Source organism: Vanacampus margaritifer, chromosome 13 (genome assembly GCF_051991255.1).
Source record: "Vanacampus margaritifer isolate UIUO_Vmar chromosome 13, RoL_Vmar_1.0, whole genome shotgun sequence".
Taxonomy (NCBI): domain Eukaryota; kingdom Metazoa; phylum Chordata; class Actinopteri; order Syngnathiformes; family Syngnathidae; genus Vanacampus; species Vanacampus margaritifer.
Window position 1 is genome coordinate 2717809 of NC_135444.1, and position 27165 is coordinate 2744973.

Below are 27165 nucleotides of genomic sequence, written 5' to 3' on the forward strand. Positions count from 1 at the left end.
GACATCCCGTTTCTGAAAACGTCTGGCAGTCAAAGAGTTAAGGTCAATGTCAATATAACTTCAAATCAAATTCAAATCAATAATATTCTAGTAATTTAAAAGAACATACAGTAATCTCTCAGCTCTAATGAAAATAGCCAAGAAAAATTTATCGCAGCAATTTTTAACAGGAATACATGATTGAACTGTTTTTTTTTTGGTTGACATTGTTGTACACAACTGGCAGTTTAACATCAGAATACAGTTCACGACAAGCAGTAAATCAAACCCACATATAATAACAAATCTAAATCCTCCATACTTGTAATTTTCCCGTACGCATCCGTCTGGACAACATATGCAGGATACTCCTCCAGTGATGACGTAATGGTCGCAGCTCGATGATGACGCATTGTCTCAGATTGATGACGTATGCGGCAATTTGTGACTGCGTGCGAACCATCAGTCTGTCAACCACAATAGCGGATAGCCGTGTCGTAGTTGTTTTGCGCAGTCTCCTTAGCTTGCTTATGCAGCAAAATATTTTGCTTCTTTATTCCCACGTTCAACAAGTGGTGTTGTACTTGAATCACCCGCCATTGTCACTTCTCCTGTGTTTGTCTTTTTCATGTGGTTTCGGTACATGCAAAGCCATGTTTGTTCTGTAGATCGCAATAAAGTTAGAAAAAAAAAGTGTTCGTCTTCTTCGCTGATTCTTCTTCTACGCTTTCCGTTAACTCCCTGTTGCTGCGCTACAGAGCCACTCCATGACTTGGCATATACATTACAGCCGTTAAACGTCCTCAGCGTCTTCTTTTGGACACACGCAAGTCTTGAAATGCTTCTGTGTGTACGAGATTTGTTTGAGGAACGAAGCCGGCTTTGCTTCCGTCTGGATGGGGCCTGAGTATAATACCCTGAAGCTTTCCCATCATATCACAATAATTATCACATCTGTTGATGAGATGCACGACAAGGACACGATGAGGGTCATTATGTTGTGCATTACCTGACGTAAAGTGTGCGTTTTTGAGTGGATCGGAGTGACGTGGAGCTGGAACTGACACTGCTGGTCATCATCTGTTCCCTCAGGTCATGGATCTTTGCCTCGAAACGACTGTATTCTGCACACACACACACACATAGAAGGAAGGCATGTTGAGATTCTGTTAGTGAGTTTTGGGACAACCAGTCAATCAGAATAGGTATGTACTCTACATTAGATGTAATAATCAGAACATGAGATGCCATGTATCACCACTAGACACAATAGACAAATGTGACTTCAGCTGCTGCACTGAACATAACACATGGGTACTGAATCCACACAGGGATGTTCAAGTAGCAGATCACTGGAGTGTTTTTTCCTCTCAAATTTGCCCGTAGCCTAGAATGAAACAAAACAACCCAACTGGAATTCATTTTCATTAATTTGAACACATACAGTACGTACAATAATACAACATCAAAATGCGATTATTCATCCTCTTAACCGATGCAAATGTGTTTCCTGTTTATACGAGAATACAATTTTAAACAGCAGTGAGCAACTGTTTCCCCATTCAAGCTGAATGTCAAGCAATAAATTGCAAGTGAGCTACCAGTTGGCCAATCAATGCAAAGAGCAGTGAATTGCTAACACACTACAGCGCAACAAGCCTCTGCACAAACTCTCTGTGGATCCATCAACTAAAAACTTAAAAATTTAATGAGTTGATGGAGTTTAACCGCCTTCAAATATTGTATAAAGCCCATCATGAAATTTTACCAGTTAATATACAAACCAAATTAATAAAAAGGGAAAGTGAGTACAACTTAAGAGGAACAGACATTTTTTCCAAAACTAAACATAGAACAAAACAAAAAGAACGATTCAACTCAAGGTGTCAGTCTGTGGAAAAATCTGGATTGTAAAACAAAATCTTCCCAGTCTATTTGTATTTAAAAAAAAATGTATACAAGCACAGTTATTGCAAATATATATATAGCACAAGGACACACAGTTTTAGAATTATTTTGTATAATTGTTATACTGAAAGCGCCTTGACCGCTTGCTGTCATTCATTTTGCTTGTGTTGTTTTTTTGTGTTGATCAGGGGCAGACAAAACAAGTTTTACTTATATATGTCCACTTTCATTGCTTTTACTTTACTTTGAATTTCAATATTGCTTTATATTGTCTTTTTTCTCATTCACAAATGAATGAAATAAATTGAATTGAATAATATCGTATCGTGATGTTTGGATATCGTTATATCCCTAGGAGATATGAGGTAATACACAACCAATATTCAGTCCGCCTTCCAGCCACAAAAAATAGCTATACGAGTTATTAACCGTTCCAATTATATAGAACCAACCAATTCATTATTTATAAAATTAAACACTCTCAAATTCTACGACTTAGTCAAACTAAAAAACAGCACTCATAATGTACAAAATGCAATAATCAACTTTGCCACAGTATCCAGAGGCTGTTCAAGACCAGACAGGGTTGTTGTTATAAGTTAAGAGACACAAGTCAATTAAAAAAATTACAAGAACAAAAATAAAGCAAATGAATGGTTCTGCAAAAGGGTATCCATTTATGGAACAACTGAAAAGTGTGAATCGCGTGCGGTGTTCAAAAAGAGGTTTAAAACTAGTGTTAAAAAATGACCCCAAATTTTTATTTTTTATTTTTTTTTATATATACAGTAATTGCAAAAGAATAACCTATTAGTGTATTAACATATTATGGGTAATATGGGATAGGACTAGATAAATTCTTGTACTTCTTCCTACTCGTTTGAACATGTAAACTGCGTTGAACTATAACATCTACTGATTCTTTTCTTTCTTTCAATTTTATTTTCATATCTTGTAATGTGTTTATATGTTCATGATCTGGGAGAAGCGCAACATGCACATTTCCGTCCGTCCGTCCGTCCGTCCGTCTTCTTCCGCTTATCCGGGGTCGGGTCGCGGGGGCAGCAGCTTTAGCAGGGAAGCCCAGACTTCCCTCTCCCCAGCCACTTCAGCCAGCTCATCCGACGCGACCCCAAGGCGTTCCCAGGACAGCCGAGAGACATAGTCTCTCCAGCGTGTCCTGGGTCGTCCCCGGGGCCTCCTGCCGGTAGGACATGCCCGGAACACCTCCCCAGGGAGGCGTCCAGGAGGCATCCGAACCAGATGCCCGAGCCACCTCAACTGGTTCCTCTCAACGTGGAGGAGCAGCGACTCGACGCTGAGTCCCTCCCGGATGACCGAGCTTCTCACCCTATCTCTAAGGGAGAGCCCGGCTACCCTGCGGAGGAAACTCATTTCGGCCGCTTGTATCCGGGATCTTATTCTTTCGGTCACGACCCACAGCTCGTGACCATAGGTGAGGGTAGGAACGTAGATCGACCGGTAAATCGAGAGCTTTGCCTTTCGGCTCAGCTCCTTCTTCACCACAACGGACCGATACAGCGTCCGCATCACTGCAGACGCTGCACCGTTCCGCCTGTCGATCTCCCGCTCTAACCTACCCTCACTCGTGAGCAAGACCCCAAGATACTTGAACTCCTCCACTTGGGGCAGGACCTCCTCCCCGACCCGGAGAGGGCACTCCACCCTTTTCCGACTGAGGACCATGGTCTCGGATTTGGAGGTGCTGATCCTCATCCCAACCGCTTCACACTCGGCTGCGAACCGCTCCAGTGAGAGCTGGAGGTCACGGCTTGAAGAAGCCAACAGCATCACATCATCTGCAAAAAGCAGAGATGCAATGCTGAGGCCACCAAACCGGACCCCCTCAACGCCTCGGCTACGCCTAGAAATTCTGTCCATAAAAGTTATGAACAGAATCGGTGACAAAGGGCAACCTTGGCGGAGTCCAACCCTCACCGGAAACAAATTCGACTTACTGCCGGCAATGCGGACCAGACTCTGACATCGGTCGTACAGGGACCGAATGGCCCGTATCAGGGGGCTCGGTAACCCATACTCCCGAAGCACCCCCCACAGAACTCCCCGAGGTACACGGTCAAACGCCCTCTCCAAGTCCACAAAGCACATGTGGACTGGTTGGGCGAATTCCCACGCACCCTCGAGGATCCTGCTGAGGGTGTAGAGCTGGTCCACTGTTCCACGGCCGGGACGAAAACCACACTGCTCCTCCTGGATCCGAGATTCGGCCTCCCGACGGACCCTCCTCTGCAGCACCCCTGAATAGACCTTACCTGGGAGGCTGAGGAGTGTGATCCCTCTAAAGTTGGAACACACCCTCCGGTCCCCCTTCTTAAAAAGGGGAACCACCACCCCGGTCTGCCAATCCAGAGGCACCGTCCCCGATGTCCACGCGATGCTGCAGAGACGTGTCAACCACGACAGCCCCACAACATCCAGAGCCTTCAGGAACTCCGGGCGGATCTCATCCACCCCCGAGGCCCTGCCACCGAGAAGCTTTCCAACCACCTCGGCGACTTCGACCCCAGAGATAGGGGAGCCCACCTCAGAGTCCCCAGACCCTGCTTCCTCAAAGGAAGGCGTGTTGGTGGAATTGAGGAGGTCTTCGAAGTACTCTCCCCACCGGTTCACGACGTCCCGAGTTGAGGTCAACAGCACTCCGTCTCCACTATACACAGTGTTAACGGTGCACTGCTTTCCTCTCCTGAGACGCCGGATAGTGGACCAGAATTTCCTCGAAGCCGTCCGGAAGTCGTTTTCCATGGCCTCACCGAACTCCTCCCATGCCCGAGTTTTTGCCTCAGCGACCGCCAAAGCCGCATTCCGCTTGGCCAGCCGGTACCCGTCAGCAGCCTCCGGAGTCCCACAGGCCAAAAAGGCCCGATAGGACTCCTTCTTCAGCTTGACGGCATCCCTTACCGCTGGTGTCCACCAGCGGGTTCGAGGATTGCCGCCACGACAGGCACCAACCACCTTACGGCCACAGCTCCGATCGGCCGCCTCAACAATTGAGGCGCGGAACATGGTCCACTCGGACTCAATGTCCCCCGCCTCCCCCGGGACAATGGAGAAGCTCTGCCGGAGATGGGCGTTGAAACTCTTTCTGACAGGGGATTCTGCCAGACGTTCCCAGCAGACCCTCACAGTACGTTTGGGCCTGCATGGTCGGACCGGCATCTTACCCCGCCATCGGAGCCAACACACCACCAGGTGGTGATCAGTTGACAGCTCCGCCCCTCTCTTAACCCGAGTGTCCAACACATACGGCCGCAAGTCCGATGACACGACTACAAAGTCGATCATCGAACTACGGCCTAGGGTGTCCTGGTGCCAGGTGCACATATGGACACTCTTGTGCTTGAACATGGTGTTCGTTATGGACAGTCCGTGGCGAGCACAGAAGTCCAATAACAAAACACCACTCGGGTTTCGATCGGGGGGGCCATTCCTCCCAATCACGCCCCTCCAGGTCTCACTGTCATTACCCACGTGAGCGTTGAAGTCCCCCAGTAGAACGAGGGAGTCTCCAGGGGGTGCGCTCTCCAGCACACCCTCCAAGGACTCCAGAAAGGGTGGGTACTCTGAGCTGCTGTTCGGTGCATAAGCACAAACAACAGTCATGACCCGTCCCCCCACCCGAAGGCGGAGGGAGGCTACCCTCTCATTCACCGGGGTAAACCCTAACGTACAGGCGGCTAGCTGGGGGGCAATGAGTATGCCCACACCTACTCTGCGCCTCTCACCGTGGGCAACTCCAGAGTGGAAGAGGGTCCAGCCCCTCTCGAGAGGATTGGTACCAGAACCCAAGCCGTGTGTGGAGGTGAGTCCGACTATATCTAGTCGGAACTTCTCAGCCTCGCACACCAGCTCGAGCTCCTTCCCTGTCAGAGAGGTGACATTCCATGTCCCCAGAGCTAGCTTCAGTAGCCGGGGGTCAGACCGCCAAGGCCCCCGCCTTTGGCTGCCACCCAACTCACTGCGCACCCGACCCCTTTGGCCCCTTCCACCGGTGGTGAGCCCATGGGAAGGGGGACCCACGTTGCCTTTTCGGGCTGTGCCCGGCCGGTCCCCATGGGTATAGGCCCGGCCACCAGACGCTCGCCTTCGAGCCCCACCTCCAGGCCTAGCTCCAGAGGGGGGCCCCGGTGACCCGCGTCCGGGCAAGGGAAACGAAAATCCAAGGTTTGTATTCGTCATTGGGGTCGTTTGAGCCATGCTATGTCTGGTCCCTCACCTAGGACCTGTTTGCCTTGGGTGGCCCTACCAGGGGCATGAAGCCCCGGACAACATAGCTCCCAGGCTCATTGGGACACGCAAACCCCTCCACCACGATGCACATTTCAATGTCGGCTATATTTGTCCGCCAACTACCGCAACTACACAAGGTCAAAATACGTAGGAACTTCACTGACTGGTTCTTTCTGTTTGGTTAGGTTTGCCCCACCTCAGAAATGCGCTTGATTAGTGACTGTGTCCAGACTCACTCAATGGTACAGCGATGAGTCTGGTTTCCAGGCAAAATTTTAAGTGCTGTATTCATAAAATCCAATCTTGCTTTTTTGGGGGGGAATGTTGAAGGAAAACAGACTGCCTGGGACAGACCAACACATGCACGAGACAACAGCCAAAGGTCCACCCAAAGGTCTGAGTTAGCATTCAAATGGATAATCTGTGACTGTCAAAACCAAACAATAAAAACTCTGTAATGTCTATTCATGCAACATATACAGTGATATAATTGTTTGTATTGGCTGTACCTTCTTTACAGTAATATATGACTTATGTGATCACAGTTGAAAACATGTCTTCCAAACACCATACTTGATCACAATGCCACTGGCAAAAAGCCTGCAAGAAGATTTTTGATAAATGGGGATGTGTGTATGTTACTGAACCATTACGGTGGACAGAATCCAATCAAAGCCACGGTAATTCAAATTACACTTGAGGTGCACAACTAACAGGTAGGAAACACATATACACACAAACACAAACCAAAGATATTCAGAACCTTTCTAATGTTGACCCCCAACCCTCCCCCTCCCCTTACATATTAAATCATCATCCTCCTGCCACATTTTAAGGAAGATAGTGATTCATGCTAAAATTAATGCAGAATATTCCATGCAAGGGCATGATAATAGGAGCATGAATTAAATGGAGAACTGAATTCAAGACAACGGAAGTGACCTTTAAATGGGAATCAAGATGCCCCCAATCATTGACCGCAGTCTATCACCTTCAATCTTACATCATTAGATTAGGTATTTTTTCTTCACACCATTGAATTAACAGACACATTATCTGTCTCGGACGTCTCGGACCATGCTGCCTGAAAACAATATCATGGGCTTTAAAGCAAGATAGAAAGAACAATACACAGCGTAAAGAACACAAAACAGAATCAAGTCAGACAGAATCATTATATCATGCACTAAATGCAAAATGAGCGGAAAACTGAACTTTCTAAATAAACAAAAATCATGAGCAGCAGACAAGATGATTGTAATTATTCAATTCCAGGTTATGTTTGTGCAAAACAGAGACATCAGCGAAACTCATACGGTCAAGAAATCAACTCAAGGAGAAAGTCAGAGGTGCGCTAACCATTGTATTCTAAGAGGCTGAGTGTTTGAACATGATGGTGTGAGTGTGGCAGTAATGTACAGTTAGAATCGGACCAGTGGAGCAGACAAAAAAATAAGAGCAAATGTGACTGTTTATACTAAACCAACAGTGTTTCAACATCACTGACAATGCTTTTAGCCACTGGACCACAGTCCTGGAAGTGTTTTCACGGACTCTCACAAAAGAGAAAGAATGATAGATTAGAACAAAGATGACATTGACTCTCTGCTAAACCTGTAAAAGTCACTGCAAAATCAAAAAGGTAGAAGCAAAAATGCAATTTTCTTTTCGATGTTGGCACTAAGATAGCAAGTCAGTTCAGCTTTTGTCTCTGCTCTACTCACATGCTGATGGCAAGCTTGGCTTCCGTGCTGATATGATGCTGATAAAGGGCTTTTAGATCAGTGTCAGTGGTAGAGTCCCAGGATGTGAATGTGAGGAAAAGCCAGATACAACACAAGTGTACATAAAAAAAAAGGACAAGTAGTTCAGAGAACCCCCATATGTGGGCATGCCCGATGGGGAAAGAAATGAAAGTATATATGCAAAAGAAAAAAAATGTGTGTATTTAAAAATTGTTCAGGTGCCGCTCGGCTGCTACAGAAACAACAGATGCTAAGGCTCTCTCTCGATTGTGCTCCTCTTGTTGGCTCTCTTCTTCACTGTGGTTGCTCCTCCCACTCTGACAGCAGTTTGCTTTAAGGCACACACACGCACACAAGCACGCGCTGTTTCCTCGGGTCACTCATGCAGCAGAAAAGCGAGGTGATGCTAGGCTCTCCTGCCCTACTTTGGCCCAGGGAATCAGTCAGCACCCACACACATTCACAATAAGCTTGACCAGGCATTTTTTAGTTTAATTCGGGGGTGGGGTTTAATTAACTGCACACTAATTTTTGCCTATAAATAAACCAGGATAATATGCAAAAGTGCATCTTCAGTAGCAACACTCGTTACCTGGGACTTTCTTCAAACTAGAATAGTATTAATTTCACCATATATTGATTTCCAAAAAAGAGGACTCGTGGCTCCACCTTGAAATACTTAAATGTAGGGCTGTGCAATTAATCGGAATTCAATTACAATTTCAATTATTACAATCCGCAATTACAAAATTGGCATATCCTAAACAAAAATAAGATTATCAATACTAATTTGGGGTTGTTTAAATTTATATATTTGCACCTTTTTTATTGTAAGTTGACTGATTTAATAAATCTTGTTTGCATAATTATAGTGTTTCAAAGAAAATGTATTTGTCTTAATATTTTTTACATTAAACATTTTTTTGTATTGTTCCAAAAAACTAATGATTGTCCTAATCGTGATTGCAATTATTTCCAAATTAATCGTGATTAATATTTCCTTCATAATATAGCAGCCCTACTTAAAGGATCTTTGTGCAGTTTGTCACTTTTTTACTCATAAATGCCACCTCTGGTGTGTGTGCGAGTACGTGCACAATCTTAAAGCAACAGCCACAGTTGACAAAGGAAGACATGACTTCAAATGAGGTAAGACCCCCCCCCCCCCCCCCCCTAAAAAAGAGGAGAAAGAGGGAGGGAATAAAAAGCCTGGAGTGAGAGAGAGTCAAATAAGTCAGAGTGGGAGGACAGAAGGAACCAATGGGGGTTGGGGTGATGACAAAGACTACAGTCATGGCTCTCAGGCTCATAATACTCACATCTATCCTTCTTTCATTTACCTTTACAATCTTTGGTCCTCTGCTCGTCGTCTTCATCCCTCCAGGAGTAGCAATGTTCCCTTGCCTTACTGCATTATGCATCTCAAGTGCGCAAACTAGATATTGTGTGCATTGCACCACTACAGCAACATCTTTTTTTTACCTTTTATTTATTGATTCTTGTTCCCACAAACCTGATGATGGGGGGGTATTTTCATATGCACCCTTACATCAAAACAAAATTCCCTTCTGTGTGTTTCATCACTGTAATCCATAACTCAAGGAAGCTTGACAAATGCTACATCTTTAGCAAGCAATAGTACTCAAGATTTCACCGATAGAGATCATCTTTCCACAAGTTTATAAGTGAAAGCCTCGCTGAGCAGTTAATAATCTACTAACAAACTACATATAGTGTGCATTGCACCACTACAGCAACGTCTTTTTTTACCTTTTATTTATCGATTCTTGCTCCCACAAACCTGATGATGGGGGGGTATTTTCATATGCACCGTTACATCGAAAAAAAATTCCCTTCTGTGTGTTTCATCACTGTAATCCATAACTCAAGGAAGCTTGACAAATGCTACATCTTTAGCAAGCAATAGTACTCAAGATTTCACCGAGAGAGATCATCTTTCCACAAGTTTCTAAGTGAAAGCCTAGCTGAGCAGTTAATAATCTACTTAAGAACTGTTACATGGCACCCACACATGCATACAGACCCCCACCCACACACACATATACATACAGTCACGCTGAGTGTAATAAGCAGACTAACAGAAGTGAAGATAATCCTCTGTGCATCACCTCAGCATGGCTGGCGACAGACATGGACTGTGTGTGTGTGTGTGTGTGTGTACAGTGCATGGCAGTGACATTTGTGTGTAATCCAAGTGATTTATACTGAAGTCAAACAGAAGGCATTACTACAGTAGTCCCACACCAGGCAATCACACGGGACAAGATCACATTTTAAATTTGACACTCTTCATTTTGAGGTTCCACTCATATATAAACTGATGCACACATATTAACAAATAACCACTGAAATGTTATACCATATATTTTACAATGGAAATGTCACACAGATCTTGAATAAAGCTGATCAATACTGCCTATCTTAAGCTTTTGATTAAAAATTCATGACATGCACATGGAGGCATTACTGTTGAACTCCAGTCGATTTGGTGGCAGAAATGCAGCAGTCATGTCAAACACAAAGCCACGCACCGTAAGGCTTATTCATCACATTACCCTTTGCTGGATTTGGTGGGTCACTGCCCGACTTGGCATTATTATTTTCCAAAACTGCACCATGACACACTCTTTCTTTGCCTGGGGCAACCCTTGATCAAGTATTACATTTTTGCTACTAACCACTAAACAAATGAATTACCTAAGCCACTAATGGCTAGTCATTAGTGATGAAACAATTTCCTCTCGCATTGTCACACATTTATTTTCTGTTTTAGTGCACTGCTTTCTTTTTTTTAACCCATGCTATTGTGCATGTTACCAGTGACATTGCGGTCAGGATAGGCAAGACAGGCACTGCCTGCCCCAGGCTAAAATGAAAGTTGAAACTGTTCGGCTTTTTCTATTTATTTTAATAATTAATTTCATTTCAGAAAGCCTACACTACCTACAGGTTTAAACGTGACAACATTTGGTGATTTTCATACGTCAATTAAAAATGACTTTGTCTGGCCTACAGGTAAACATGCTGCAAAAATTATCCTCCTGAAGGCACACCGCTACTGTGCTTTTCCTAGCCCTGTCCGCATAGCAATGTGTGTTCAGTTTCCCAGTAGAAAAGTCCTTTACGCAAATAAGCAGATCGCTACGCAGCTTTTTTACGTTGCTGGATTATTCTTATGCGAACATACAGTACGTACGCACAGTGCATTGAAAACACACTTAGTGCACAGCAAAGCGGTAAGATGACACCACTCTGGAGAATATAAAACTATTTTTATACGCCTTTTTTTTTTTTAGGGAAAACGCCATCTTTTGAAGGATGGGAGACCGGGAGACCGGGAGACCGGGAGACCGGGAGACCGGGAGACCGGTTATTCAGCAAAGTAAGGGACAAATAATTATTTGTACTTTTCACAAAGAATGGTGAAAAAGGAAAGATTGGCTTTGTGGATGTGCTTCAATTAACTGGTTGTTTCACTTTACATGGTGTTTGGCATTGCTATTGTGTTAGCTTGATTTTGTGAGGAATTAGGCTGTTTTACAGGGAGCTATTCACTTTATTACATTCTTTTTGGGTGTGCAGATAGATGGGTTCGAAATTGCCTGTTTTTCGTTGTGAGGCAAATGGGAGGCACTGCAACGTTTACTGTGACTGGCTGACGGTGGCCCATAACTTAAGCTGAGTGGCAAATGTTAAGCTGCCGCACCGGAGGCGATGGGTACAAACCTGGCTTGGAGTAAAAAAGAAAAGAAAAAAAGATTGTGGTGCAATTAATGTAAGACTTAAAAAGAGAGTAATGATTTTTGTTTTATTTTCTACCCATTCAGAGAAGGCATATGTTAAAATAGTTTGAATGTATGGCATCTTGTATCTAAGTTTCAAGTATCTCAAGGTCAGGCTGAGTGTCCTCTTTTTTTGGAAATGAAAATATGCTCACCCTAGGATAGGTTGTACACTCGCCTGCCGACACACAAATTTGTAATTGGTATGTGCGTCTCAATTTGCGACTGCCTGACTACCCAAACCTAGAGCTCACTGCATGTCACTGTATGTTACTCACCAAGATATCTGTATGCTACAAATCAGCGAGTGAGTTTGATGACATAACCCAGTTTCTCCCATACTTTACATGCGTTACTGACTAGGCAAAAAAAGAAATGAGATGAGACCTAAGGCCTCTGCAACCTCGCTCTGTTTGCACTGCAGTGTGGCTTTCAAGTTGATAGCAGAGGGAAGTGTTTCACCTCTCAGACCAGGCCTTTTGCAGACTGGCAACCATTCACCAACATGAATTGTTGAGAAATACATAAAACACTGAAATTCCCCCAACTTGTGATACACTGGCCACGAGCAGGCCAATCATTGCCCATTTTTTCTTTTTTCCTCTTTACCCTCTAGTTAGGGACTGTCTTCTGCCGTGAATAGCAAAAATCAGCAAATAACTCCCACCCTCAGCCCAAAAAAAATGCTGATAGATTCCACAAGGTCACAGCAAAGCACAACTTTTGTCTAAACAATGCTCCTCAACTTAATCCAAAATAGTTTTGCGGCTACTAGAGTAGAGAGTGCAAAAGCAATACTATTCCAGCTTTGGTTTGAGGACAACAACAGCGAATAGGTGAGTAATGTGTACAACTTCACTGAAAGCCTAATACTAACCCTAACCATTAGTCCCGCTGGCGACGAATTGACATACCGGTCATGTCAACACCGTTGTCAACATGTCAACACTAAAAAACACTGAAATAATTACAGGGCTGATAGCTCAGTAAGACAGATGTTAGTCTTCCGACCAGACAACCCGGGTTCGAGTCCCATTAACTCCATTAATGGTTGTCTGATAGAGGTCGCTAAACTACAATACGTAACACTTGGTTAAATTTTGGTGCATGGCAAAACGACCAATATGGTTGTAATGTTGGAAGACTTGTTGTCTAGAGTGCATTACATCAGCCTCAGTGATGGAGATTTATTTTATTAATTTTTTTCCCTTCACAGTGTAGTTACAACACTTAGAGGAGGGCTGTTGTTGACACTATTCTTCTATTTGTATTATAACTAATTGAAGTAACCAAATCATTATACTGTATGCATTATGATTACAGTTACACCAAACAGCAAACTTGTGTACAACCATAATAACTACAGCATACTGTTTCAAATTTGTTTGCCATTTGTCACTCTATCCTTCATTAAAGTCACTTAACAATTCACACATTCACAAGTTTTGTGGCCAAGCCAAGTGAAAATATTTACTTTGGAGCCATATTGTGGCATATTTTGGTTTCAAGGGACTATGTTGAAATAAAATGACAAGCAGCAATGGCATATTTATTTGTATTATATATTTTAAATATTGTTAAATTAACACCCCTCTGACAATAAAACGTTATTATCTTTCTCTGAAAGGCAAAACATTCATGATAGCTTTGATTCATCATTATATTTAGAACATTTCCATAAAGCTGTGACTGTCTATAATAGGGGTGTAAAACTTATATTAGCTCAAGGGCCACATGGAGGAAAATATATTACTAAGCGGGCCGGATCGGTAAAATAATAGTATATAACAAACGATTTTCGCTATTTGTGGGTTAGCCCTACATTGCGGGGCTCAACTGTAATTATATTGTTCCAAAAAAATAACACAAATGCAAATGGAATGCAGCAACATTTTGCCTGTATGAGTTCTGGACGTGTTGTAGCTACCCGTTTTGCATATGTATTCTTTCCAGAATGCATTGTGTGGTACAGTTAATGAATGACGTTAATCATTGTCATGTGTGTTGGTTACCAGTAATTGAATTTGTGTCGTATTTAACACGTTTATGTCGGTCTGTAATTATTATTATTATTATTATTTAACAAACTGTAGCTTTAGGTGGTGTGTAAAATAATGACATCCAGTGCAATTACATGTACAAGTTGCATTGCTCATCTGAGATTGCTTGTGAAATTATGGATTTATATGTTTTGATTGTGGCCAGCTGATTAATTGGTCTGACTACTAATTTGTTTTTACTTTACAAAATCATCTCGCGGGCCGAAATTAAACCCCTTTGTGGGCCTAATCCGGCCCGCAGGCTGTATGTTTGACACCCCTGATCTATAATGTACACACATTCTGATGACATTAGATCCGTAGCATGCTGCTCTGAATTTGATGACAGCAGGTAGTGTTCCTAATATAAATAACAGAAGGATACCTGTGCAAACAAATAATCACACACAGTGTGACTCACACTTTATTCCACTCATGGTGGAGGTCATTAGACGGAAGTATCTATGTGTGTGTTTGCGTGTGTATGTGGTCGAAGCAGAGGGCGCACCACAGGTTACACCTCCATATTGCCACGGGAACCAGACAAATATAACTCTCAAAAGGACGCACCCGCACGCACGCACGCACGCACGCACGCACGCACGCACGCACGCACGCACGCACGCACGCACACACACACGCACGCACGCACGCACGCACGCACGCACGCACGCACGCACGCACGCACCCGCAAGCACACACACATGCATACGCACACACATGTACGCACACACACGTTGTGCAGACCAATTCACAGCATGGACAGAAGGCTTGGAATAAGTACGCTCATGACACATACAAGTAATAAAAAAATACTGAAACTGTTTACGTAATTTACAAAGTAAACAACTGAATATAACCGATAAATGTATATAGCAATACCCGCAACCTTAAGTGCAAATATCCTCTATCATACAAAAGTAAATAATAGAATATGTTTACAGGAAACATTTTACCCTGAACAAGAAGGGTCTACCGCACACTGAGCGATACAACAGAACTTTACCGCACACTCACGCAATGTGCAGGTTCTGCCACAAGATTGGATGAATTTGCGGCGATTCAAAATTTGAAACACAGTTGCACGATGTGGTGATGTCACAAATCATAACCAAATAAAATACTTCACAGAAGCTTTCACACAGGTGAAAAACCATTTCCAGGTTTTAAGCGAGTGAGACAGCCCCCGCCGTGCACCACAAGCCATTTAAATATATTAAATAGAGTACACATATGTTGTGTTTTACAACAGTATTTAACCATAATTATAATTTCTTATGTTCCTGTGGATCAAATAGTGAAGCTTGAGATAAAAATGTACACAAGCAGTGCCCACTATTCAAGTAAATGAATGTGGACAGCGCCTTTCATTGTATCCACACTACTCTGTATTATCACCCACATCCTCTTTTTGTAGGAACCTTGACTGACAATCTGGCTTCTATGGATAAAAAAAATGATACAGTATAACATATTGTACGAGGAGCCTCAAGACGCGATACAGTCTTGCAGATTTCACATTGCAGGGAATCCAACAGTGGTAATTTTTTGTTATGTTTCGGTCCTGGTTGGGTTCGAAAGCATGGGGCAGCCCTAAGGTCTTTATCTATATGCTCTCTACTTAACACGATGTACTTGTAGTGCACTACTATACTATATACGTCCACACAAAAAAAAAATCAATAGACGTAAAAAATAGAAGAACCCCCAAGTTACTTTAAAACACAGACTGTATTTACTTTAACAGACAAATGGTTTCTCCATACAAAGAAAAAAGTTTCCAGTGCATGTAAAAAACTACAGCAACCAGTAAGTGAAATACAATTTAATTGATCTTAATTTGAAATTTTTAGAGTGTTCTAACAGAAAAGCAGCGCTGCATATGATTTACCATATTTACTATCTGCACTACTGTATTCTGGATCACCTCTCTAAATGAACAAAACAGGCCAAATGGCCTAAGAGACAAACAAATATTCTCACTCAAAAGACAAAGAGCATTTTTACCGCATACATGTACACAATATGCTTGCATGTGCATACAGTACATCATGTAAGTGATATTCTTAAGACCCCCACAGGAACTGCATCCCATTAGCTGAGCCTCAGTCATCAGTTATACCATGGTTGCCTAGGTTACAGCATTGACAGTCATTCCCAGCAGACATACATAAAAAATTATTCAGGTTAAGTATATCAATAGACTTAAACTAGTCTTATACTTATATACTGGGGTTCAGAGAAGCTGTTTCGAATGTCCTCTTTACTAATAAACTCCATCCTTGACAAATTGAACACTCGTTTTTTCCAAACAGTTTTACACATTTCAACCAGCACTATATTTGGTACCACTCACCTTCTGGTCTATACTGTGCTAGAATGGTGACAGTTTGTCCCGCGTTCTTCAAAGCTGCAGCAGCCTGCTCATGTGTTGCAGTAGATAAGTCAACGCCATTCACCTAGATCCACAGATAGATAATTTCAATAATCAAATATCCGAATGCTAAAGCAATATCTGGGTATGAATGAAATGTATTGTAAAGAGTTGTAGAAATACAGTATGTAACACATACCGAGAGGATCCTGTCACCCTTGTGGAGTTCCCCACAAAGATCAGCTGGACCTCCAGCCAGAATGAAGGAGATGAAGATTCCCTCTCCATCTTCTCCGCCAACGATGTTGAAACCAAGACCTGTAGACCCTCGTTGGAGTATCACACGCCTCGGCTCCCTGGTGAACATAAATCCACAGGGTAAAAGGAATGAACTTGTCATGTCTGGTCGAAACTACATGATTAAGTTGTGTATATACGTATTTTCATTTCTAATCATGACAGTCATGAGAGCCCACCAAATATGCATGTGTATAATCTAATAGTAAAGCTAGGTTAAACATATACAAAAAAAAAAAAAGGATAAGAGGATATAAGATGGGAAGGGAGGACAACAGGTATTACAATATAAAAAAGTAAAACTGAAATCCTACATACAGTGGGTATAAAAAGCCTAGTTAGTATAACTTTGTGGTAAGAGGCATGGTACATGGACGCTGGTGTGTTTGCTGGCTCCCACTTCACATGAGTCTGAATGTGGTTGGTTATGGCTCAGTGGTAGTGTGTCGTCTCCCAGTTCAGAGGTTGTGGGTTTGATCCCCGGCCCTTGAGACCATGTCAAAACCATAAGTGTGAAGAGCTTTGAGATCCTTAATGGGTAGAAAAGCGCTATACAATTGAATTTCTAGAAACAGCCAAATCCCCGTTTATGAGGGCGTACACACTTGTACTAATCCATTACCAAGTTTATTTTTACTTCCACTTGTTAAAATATGACACCTTGTGTTAACTGAAAAAGATGGGGAAAGTTTAAATATTATTCATCTTAGTCTCTTTCATTAAATACACATGTAATTTAAATAGTGGTGCAGAGAGTTTTCTTAACCCCTGGGCGTTATTTGACCATTTTTGGGCTTTTTGTTGGTTCTGACCAAGCCATTTCAAAATAAAATAACGCCCAGGGGTTGAACATCTTAGACGTAAAAAACCCTGCATTACATTGAAGACAATATATAACTCTACGTGTTGCCCAGTAGATGTCAGTATTGTATCATGGTCTTGTAGCAATAGTAATGCGTCACACCATGGAGCATTTTCCCCAGTAGTACTGTACTGTATACTGTATGAACCCAGCCCTCGAGAGCCATGCCCTGCTTGTTTTCAATGTCTCCCACCTCCAACACAGCTGTCTCAAATGATCAGCTCACCAGCAAGCTCTGTAGACGCCTGATAATGATCCTGTTCATCGACTCAGGTGTGTTGGTGTAAAGAGACATCGAAAACAGGCAGGACAGTGGCTCTCGATAACCAGGGAACCCGTCCCCTGTCAGACTTAAGTCTCACAATGGACTGCATTCAAATAAGACCATAAAACCATAAACCATAAAACAAATTTGACTTTTGATAAGAAATCATCCTTCACAGATCATCACAGTATCAACACAGTATAGTACTACTTACTATGGAGCTGTAGGAAAAATTTAAGGGACCACTGCAAAATGAGCAATTTATGCCATCAGATCATCATTGAGAAGCAAAGAAACTGAAGCGTAGGTAATTTAAATGCCTATATGGTTATGATTGTGACAGAAGGACACAAGTCAATCCTTGATTTTTAATACTTTCCTTTTTTTTTTTTTTTTTTTTTTTATTACTTTTTAGTATTTCAATGGTCTCTGATTCAGTTTTGTAAAATCTGAGTCTGAGGCATGGCTGTGATTAAAAACTCTATAACTTGATCTTTAATTGTGGGCAGTTATGACAGTTATGGGTCTTTTCCAAATCTCAATGTCTTCTGATGTACAGGTAGCATAATTTTTTGTGAGCTTTCCGTCTCATGAGACCTTGAGGCAAGTATCTATACTTATATATATATATATATATATATATATATATATATATACGTATATATCTATACTACTAAACATTATTGAGTGTTGACTTCGACTGACTGATGTTGACACTACTGAGAGGTGACCAGTCAAAACACATCCTCCGTTCAGATTACTCGAAAATAGAAGCATTTTGCTACATTTTCATCTGTTTTGAGGATAAATACGTCTGCATGTAGCCATAAATTGCCGTTCAATTTCATGAATGAAAATTCAGATGGACAAAATTATTATTGCTCATCATTTCACTGATGAGGTGCCGCTGCCACTTGTAATACATGATATTGGTTCATGAATGAAAATTAAGATGGACAAAATTATTATTACTCATTTCACTGATGAGGTGCCGCTGCCACTTGTAATACATGCTATTGTTTTTTTTAAATCGGAAAATGTTACGTCATTATAAGATGGTACTTACTTTCCCTACACTTTAGCACTTTTCCACCATGCAAGGCCCTCAAAGTGCTTTACATTCAACTACTCATTCACCTACTGATGAGTAGCATTAGGAGTAACTCGGGGTTCAGTATCTTGCTCAAGGATACTTCGTCATGGTCACAATGGCATGGGATCGAACCCACAACCGCTTTTTAACTTGCTCAAACACAAAAACATGTAAACACATTTTTCAATACTTTGTCTTTCATTATTTTCTATAATCGTTCATCCCTAAACCCAAACTAGCCCTTGTTTTTTTTGTAGGTGACAAAATACTTATTTTCCACCATAACTTACATTCTTTAAAAATCCTACAATGTTAATACATACATGCATACAGTACCAACATACATACACACATATTATATTTATATATACATACAGTAGTTACAGTACAAAGCAATCAAATCAGAAAGACAGCAAATGAGAAATAACATAAGATGACAATAAGATAGCCACAACCACAAAATTCAAAACCACAAAAAAAAAGGGCAGACATCAAAATGACCATCCTGCAGTCAGTCTGCAGCTTATCATATTTATTATACTGAAAAGATTCTGATTGGCCAAAAGTCTTATGACGGAAGGAGTCATATTCTGGTAACCACGGTGACGCCAGTAGAGTGACGGGGATTGTGATAGGCTGTAATCCTTCCATTAAAATGGATTAAAGATAGTAGCGCCGCACTGAGAGTGAATGTGCATGTGTCTACGTATGTGACCTCAGTTTACATGCCAGATAGAAATTCTGATTGCCATCTGCCAAATATGCAAGCATGCACACACCCAAACACACGCACATACACCACAGCCTTTTTACCAGGGCGACCAGAGGTCAGGCAGCGAATTTGGGCTCTCTAGGAGAGATATAAAAAGACCTTAACATCACAAAATAATTGTGTTTTAAAACAATGAATAAAATGTATATATATTTCCATTACAACATGAAATTACATGTTGCTTACCTTGTGAAATCATCATCTCCAGTCATGGACCTGGGCATTGGCGAGTATCTGGGCGTGGTCAGTGGGGCAGGGCTAACAGACTGGCTCCCGCTCATATCAGGTCTTATGTGATTGTCCTGATGTGGGGGGTAAGCTGAGGGGGGAGATCATAATCGTACTGTCAGATAGTGTTAAGAGTTACTTATACAGAGTGTTTAGTTTAGCCCATTCTCATTAACTAATATTGTTGAAGAGTTTTGATCATCTCAAACTGTTTTATCAAAAGTATTAAAGTGTTTATACATAATTTTGGTACTGTGTTGCGATCAGTGTTGGGCATGTTACTTTAAAAAAGTAATTAGTTATAGTTAAAAATTACTTCTTCCAAAAATTAAATGATATTAACTCACTTCTTTTTCACTCAGCTTTGCCTATACCCCTCTCTAAATTTCCCCTGATGCGCACCGTTCAGCAATATCTGTCAGCCAGATTACCCATGTTTTCTTCAAGGATGGTGACGGCATGACACACCCTCGTCTGCCTAAAATTGACTGGTACCCCCTGCCTTCGCCGATTAGATTGGCTTTAGGCATGAGGACTGATGAGCCAATCAGAGGAAGAGTAGTGGGAGTCATGCAGAGGAAAATAGTGTGTTGAGCTGCATCGGCGGCCTAGACTTTATAGCTCACAGGTGGGCGCGTCTAGCCTGGAGACGTGTCGTGTGTGTACAATCTCCGAGGTGGACGCTGCCACATAACAACCACTAATAGTGGATGTAGGAGCCATTACAAACCTACAGTAGATGAATGCACATCTGCAACTTGTCCCTGATATTAAAAAAAAAGGTCCATCACGGGATGTTGCTGCTTGAAAAGTAGATCTTAGGGCAAATGCCGTTGGGTAGCCTTATAACTCCAATATTGTTAAGCTACCTAGCCAAAGATAATGTGGGAAACCTGCGTAATTAGGCTTAATTTTCTGTATGTGTACCAACCCAGTTTGTAAAGAATTTCATGCCATGTTTTGTTAGATGAATTGTCATAAAAGCCCAGAGATTATTTCAGTGTCTATGAAGCTTTTTTTTTTTTTTTTAAATTTATTTACGTCTAAGTGAGGGGTGGGCAAAATCGCTCCTCGAGGACCAGAATCCTGCAGGTTTTAGGGGTTTCCCTCCTCCAACACAGCTGATTCCAATGAACAGGATTGTTATCAGTGCGCATGGCGCGATGTCAATGTTTATACTAGCCGTTAACGGCAGAGACTTGTGCTGTATGAAGTCCTGGTACGCCATAAAAAGTGCCAGTACGCTAGAGGCTAAAACTGAGAAGTGCGGGTACTTTGTACCACTTAAAGCACTGATTATCCTAAAAAAAATGTATGTCGTACTGCATGACATATGCCCTTGATAATGACAGTAACAAGCCACTTTACATTATCAGTAACGGTGTTCTAAAGATGGGAAAATTAATTAATTGCATTGCTCCACTACTGAAAAAGTAACACCGTCGTCATTATTCTCAACACTGATTGTTATTGACCATGGGATCTTTGTCCATGTATTTTAACCGGCGTGGTAGACTGAAAATTACTATACTTTGTATGTGATGCGATCATCGGCTGGTGGTTAGTCCAGGGTCTACCCAGTCACTTGCCTGAAATCATTTGGGATAGCCTCCAGCACACTTGCGACTCTAATGAGTGAAGTTGGTGAAGATGGTGATTGACTTGGTATGCTAATCACATAATTAAAAGGAGACATATTAATTATGCTAGCAAACTGATTGCTTTGGGACTACAATACCCAAGATAGACTAACATTAGACTCACTAAATCCACTTTTTGAACAACAGTGGATTTAGCAAATAGTCTAAAGGCTTGAACGGCCAGTTTAATTAGTTTGTTTTTAAAATATTTATGTTAGACCATAAATATAAAGTAATGCTTTATATAGTGTTTTTCTTTCTTTAAAGGTATGGTCCGAAGGATTTGTTTTGGCCTGCCCGGGATTTTTCTGGGCAGAGACTCAACATTTTCCTTCCAACCAAGCCACGGAGACAAGCTATTATCAGTAGCATATGCAAATTTTGCTGTGAAAACCCACGCTCCTGATTGGTTGGCCCGTTTCACGCTTGTTCATGGTTGGCTGCTTCCTTGAGCCATGCAGCCAAGCTACTATCAGTAGTATATGCAAATTTTGTTGTGCAAATGCATGCTCCTGATTGATGGACTGTTTAAACGGACGTGTAAGGAGTTTGAGTCATGTGTCTATTTTTTTTAATTATTTTGGCTTTTTAGCTTTTAATCAACAGGACAGTTAATTATGCTATTAATCCTTTGTGTAAGAAATATGCCAAATACTTTTTAGTTTCTAAACTAAAAAGTCAGTTATGATAATGCTTAAGAAAAATTCATTTAATCACACTTTTCTATTTCTTCATGCCAAGCGATAAATAACTTTTCTTAGTTACTAATTCATCACACGCTGATAGCATTGATCGAGTGACATAAAGTGGATACGTGGAGAACAGCATGAAGTGTGGAAATAGTGCAACAAAGACTTTTCTTCAAACCAAAGAGCATTAAGCTCTGCTATAACCTAAATGCAAAACATGTTATAGTAGGCATGCGCTAACGTTAATGGCAGCCATTCAAGCAGGGCTAGCTTGTCACAAGAAATTTGACAATGGTTTAAAAAACATCTACAGGACTTAAGTAGAATTGCTATTATTTCAGCTTCTGCGTACCTGCTTCTCAAAATGTATTTGCATTAAACAAAACATACAAAAATGCATATACTTACAATTTGTGACATCAGGAGGAGGAAAGGTTTCATTGATAAAGAGAGCGGTGTGTTTGGCCACACGTAGATAAACAATATCAGAGGTTGATTTCAGGGCTGCAACTGCTTCCTCATGAGTAACTTCCTCTAAAGAAGTGGCATTTACCTGGAGACACATTAAGAAAACATACAATATCAGAGCAATTCAACTGAGAAATATATATACTGTATTATACACATGCTGTGTATAATGTACTGTATACATATAATGACTATCATGCTTTACAAATATGAATGGAAAGTTAAGTGTTAAGTTTCAATTTATGGAATAAAATCAGTTAGCAAGAGAGGACACATTGGACAGAGTAACACAAAAATATACTTACAGCTACGAGTTTGTCCCCTATCTGCAGCCGTCCGTCTTTTTGTGCAGCACCCCCATCAATGATCTTTGTCACATAAATGCTGTTGTCACCTGGAACGTGTTGATTTCCAACTCCACCTGCTATACTAAATCCTAACCCTGAGAAGAAATAATCAACACTTGAGTATGAATGTTTTTCAAAATAAACACGGAAATTGAATTATGAATGATTTAAATGTGATAAATTGCAGTCATGTGTATCAAACATTTATATCAAATCTCATACTTAAAAAGCAGCACAATGCAAACATGCGATAAAAGTGAGTGAAAAAAAAACAACAAACAAAAAACATTTGAAATGCATGAATTAAACTACAATGTTCCAGAGGAACGTGGCATCTTCTCATGTGTCAAGCCGGAACCAAAATTACTCCTCAAGCATCAAAAAAGCGGAAGTAAAATACTGTATGTACTGATTATACTGACTGTTCCTCACAAGCCAGTCCCATCTGCTTGTCCTTCTTCTCTTAGAATATTATTATTATTATTATTATTATTATTATTATTATTATATATCAGTATTATTTTCCTTGTTACTTAAGTTTCAGCTCTTGAGACCTTCTTCCAACTGAAATACATGTTTTATAACCCCACCTTAGGACATTGAGATCAGCTATGTTTTTACAGTATTCCACCACACAATGAGATCTGAGACAATAATGTTGGCTTCATTGTAAGCCTAAATGTGTGAAGTGAAAAATTAGACAACGTCCGGTTTTGTGGTAAATTTAGTCAGAAGTCCCTATTTTCCTACAGTAGAATAATTACCAGCTATATTATGTATTTATAAAGTGACACTTGTTGCCATGTGGCCTACGGTGAGAGAACTAACCTTACTCATGCCAGAAGCCCCTTCACTCTCCAAAACTCACTTAATGCCAACACAGTCAGAACATCCATCCATTAGAAATGCCACTAAAGATAGTTTTACGATTGATAATACTTTATATACTTAAAGTGTGCTATTGGAAAAAAATCTCACATTAGCTAGTCCCAGAAAATGCATAAAACGGGTCAACTGCAACAGAAGAGAGCAGTCCCAAATTAAACACTAACAACTGTGGTCCTCTAATCCAAACATAGATTTAGAGGGTTATTATTATTATTATTTTTAAAAAATGCAAAAATTATTCCAAAAAACAGAAAAAATATATATTTTTTACTTTTTTTTTCTTTTTTTTTTTTTACCTCTGAACTCCAAGTGACTTGTTGCAGACTCTTTCCCGTATACCTCCATATGCAATAAGATGGTCATGTTTACTTACTGGCTCTCAATAAAGGAATTGTGTATACTGTATTGTGGTTTGTGCTCTAATTTCTGAGGGAAAACCCCTTTAAAAAATATTCAGAAAAATTTAAAAAAATATTCAGAAAAACAGAAAAATAATTATTTTATAAAACGGAAAAATACTCAGAAAAACAGAAAAAAATATAGGAGGAAAATATATATATTTTTAAACAAAAAATATTCAAAAAAACAGGGAAAAAAATATTCAAAAAAACAGAAAAAAATACTCAAAAAAACAAAGCTCCCCCCAAAAATTAGTCCAAAAAACAGGATTTTTTTTTTCTTCAAGTGAGTGCAATACGCTTCCGTAAATTATGACATCAAACAGACTGGACTTTTTTTTTCATTTTAGATTTTCCAATGATTACATTTTGAGTGTATGTATATATCTACAAAAAATTGATGGAGGATATGTTTGAACGCCATAACCAGAGATCAAAAATGTATGTAAACCAAACCTGCTTCTAAAGAACTTCAGTATGTGCGATATATACCAACAACTACTTTGTGCGTTTGTGTGTGTTAGTAGTGTTTCTTCACCTTTAGGTCCTTTGACTAGCTTGAAATCCAATATTTTATCAGTAAGGCTCTTCTTGCGTCGTACACACAGTCTGACGAGACCTCCGGCATCCTTCAGTGCCTCCACCGCCCCACTGTGGGTCACTTCCCTGACGTCAGTCTCATTTACTCGGACTATAGCATCATTCACCCTGCACAACAAAAGTTTATGAACTGCATATAGACAACATGTAAAAAGAGTTCAAGCCAAATCTGAGGCTGTATAAATAAAGAATTAGTACAAATGAATTGGAGAAATATGTTTAATTTAACTTGCATTCCCCCCCCAAATAAAATTACAATGCACATCAAAGCCCTGACTGAAATCAGTATTTCAACAGGAATGCAAGACGTGTACTTATATTGTACAACATACCGTTACTTCTTTCTGAGAAAGCTAAATATTGTAGAACTGAGGTGTGATGGGATATTTATGTTATTGCTTTATCCCCAAATCACTGAAACAACATTCAATCCATTAATCCATCCAATTTCTATACTGCTGTCCTTATTTGAGTCACACATGATCTGGAGCCTATCCCAGTTGAATGTGGGTGAGAGGTGGCAGTCACTCGCAGAAAACCACATTATAATAATAATACAATAACAACAATAATTAATAAGTCAATACCTATAATTTTCTATAAACCTCCATTATGGACTCATGTCAAATTAATATAATTGTGTCCACGTATATGTGCTTACTTGAGTCGTCCATTCTGGGCTGCGGCCCCTCCAGGTATAATCTTGGTAATGAAGATTGACGGATCTTCTCCAATATGGGGATTATCAGTCCCTCCTGCAATACTGAAGCCCAAACCTGAGTTACCCTATGTATAAACAGAGATAATGTATGTCAGCAGGAATGTTATTTACAATAACACTACAACTACCACTACAACTACTACTACTAATTAGGGGTGTTAAAAAAATCGATTCAGCAATACATCATGATATCACAGCGCACAATTCTCATATTGATTCAATATGCAGCCGAACCGATGTTTAAACATCAATTTTTGATTGAAATATTCAACAAAACATCTTACTTAGGGTAAGAGTTCATATTTTAAGCATGGAAGAATATTATATTGATGGAACATTAAGCCTTAATATTTTATTTCATATTTAATATATATTTATGTTCAAACATGAAACAGATTGCAACCTGTCTGTTCAATACAGTAGCTCACAGTATTAAGCCTGAGTACATTTTCATACAAATCTTACAGTGTACATGTACAAGTTAACTGATTAGTATTTTCTAAATTTGAGTTTTAAAAAAATCACAATAATTGACTTTGGATTAATCAGTACCGAATCAAATGGTAACCTATGAATTGTGATACAGTTCGAATCGCCAGGTACTAGGCAATTCACACCCCTACTACTAATAGTTTCCACTTAAACTACAACAATTATCAACACAATGATACTGGACAAAAAATATTCTACAGATTTTGCAAATGTCACAACTTCTTTGGCAAATGTATGTTTCTTCTATTCCTTGACATTGGTATGAGTGTGCGTAATTTCTGTTCCCTGTTTGCGTGTATATCTATAGCGTCTTTAAAGCAGAGCCAGTCAAGCAGACAGATCCAGGTCACAGGAGAATAGACTAAGCGAGAGGGATGGCAAGGCCGCCTCAGGGAGATACAAAGGAGAGTATAATTGAGAGAGGGGACAGAAGAACGCAGAAAGAAAGTAGAGGACAATAGACAAGGAATAGAAAGGTTTAAAAAAATAAAAATAAAAGAAAGTTGGGGAAAATAGTGAGAGGAATAGAGACAAAAAAAATTGCGGTCTAAGATATGTACATAAGATTGAAAAGACATATATATGACAAGGTAATAAACTCTTCAGCAACATAAAGTCTCAAATTGCTAAAGTTGTGCAACCCAGTCACACTGACATTTCTCTCATTACTACCAAAAAAATCAAATATTGATTTGTAAACATTTTGATAAAAACAAATTTCTTATAGAAAGATTAACTTTGTAATGCAGAGGCATCAGGTTGAGCATATGACACAGACCACTCAATTCACTGACTTGTAAACTTTTTTGGGGGTACAAAATACTGTATCTCTCTCACACTAAATTTAGTACTACCAAAATAAAATTATTCCTGCCAATATTTGTTTTGGATTAAAGAGTGATGCATTTGCAGAATAGTAGAAACTTTAGTATAGTAGTAACTATAGAAAAAACATTTTGGTGGCATCCAGATATCTTTACCCGCTCCAAAGTGATTTCCTCATATTCAAAGTCTGCTTCTGTTCCATTGACCTGTTTGAGACAGTACGTAGAGAAAGAGAGAATACCATTTGTAAGTATGACACAGAAACACAGTTAAAAAAAACTAATAAAAAATCTGTGCAGTTTCAATTTAGTTGGGACTAAACGGTCCCAGGTTTGAAACATTGTACTCTCAAGTCAACTGCAGGCCATAATATGTAGGTGAACATTTCAGATTCCAGTTTCTGTGGTGCCCTTGAGCAAGGCACCAACAGACCAGGCCCAGGCGTGACTTTTTTTCATTGCCA

General features: G+C 40.5%; 1 protein-coding gene across 12 annotated transcripts in view; it reads right to left on the reverse strand.

The window, feature by feature from the left end:
• The window catches only part of dlg1a (discs large MAGUK scaffold protein 1a), a 133114-nt gene that overhangs the window by 17652 nt on the left and 88297 nt on the right, over positions 1–27165 (reverse strand). For all 12 annotated transcript variants that reach the window (XM_077584792.1, XM_077584793.1, XM_077584790.1 and 9 more), the window contains 9 exons: positions 26858–26908; positions 25326–25450; positions 24603–24772; positions 22737–22873; positions 22372–22516; positions 19593–19725; positions 16317–16473; positions 16100–16202; positions 989–1103 (listed from right to left, as the gene is read on the reverse strand). In XM_077584792.1, coding sequence (XP_077440918.1) covers positions 989–1103; positions 16100–16202; positions 16317–16473; positions 19593–19725; positions 22372–22516; positions 22737–22873; positions 24603–24772; positions 25326–25450; positions 26858–26908 — 1136 coding nt within the window. The remainder of the gene's footprint in view (positions 1–988; positions 1104–16099; positions 16203–16316; positions 16474–19592; positions 19726–22371; positions 22517–22736; positions 22874–24602; positions 24773–25325; positions 25451–26857; positions 26909–27165) is intronic.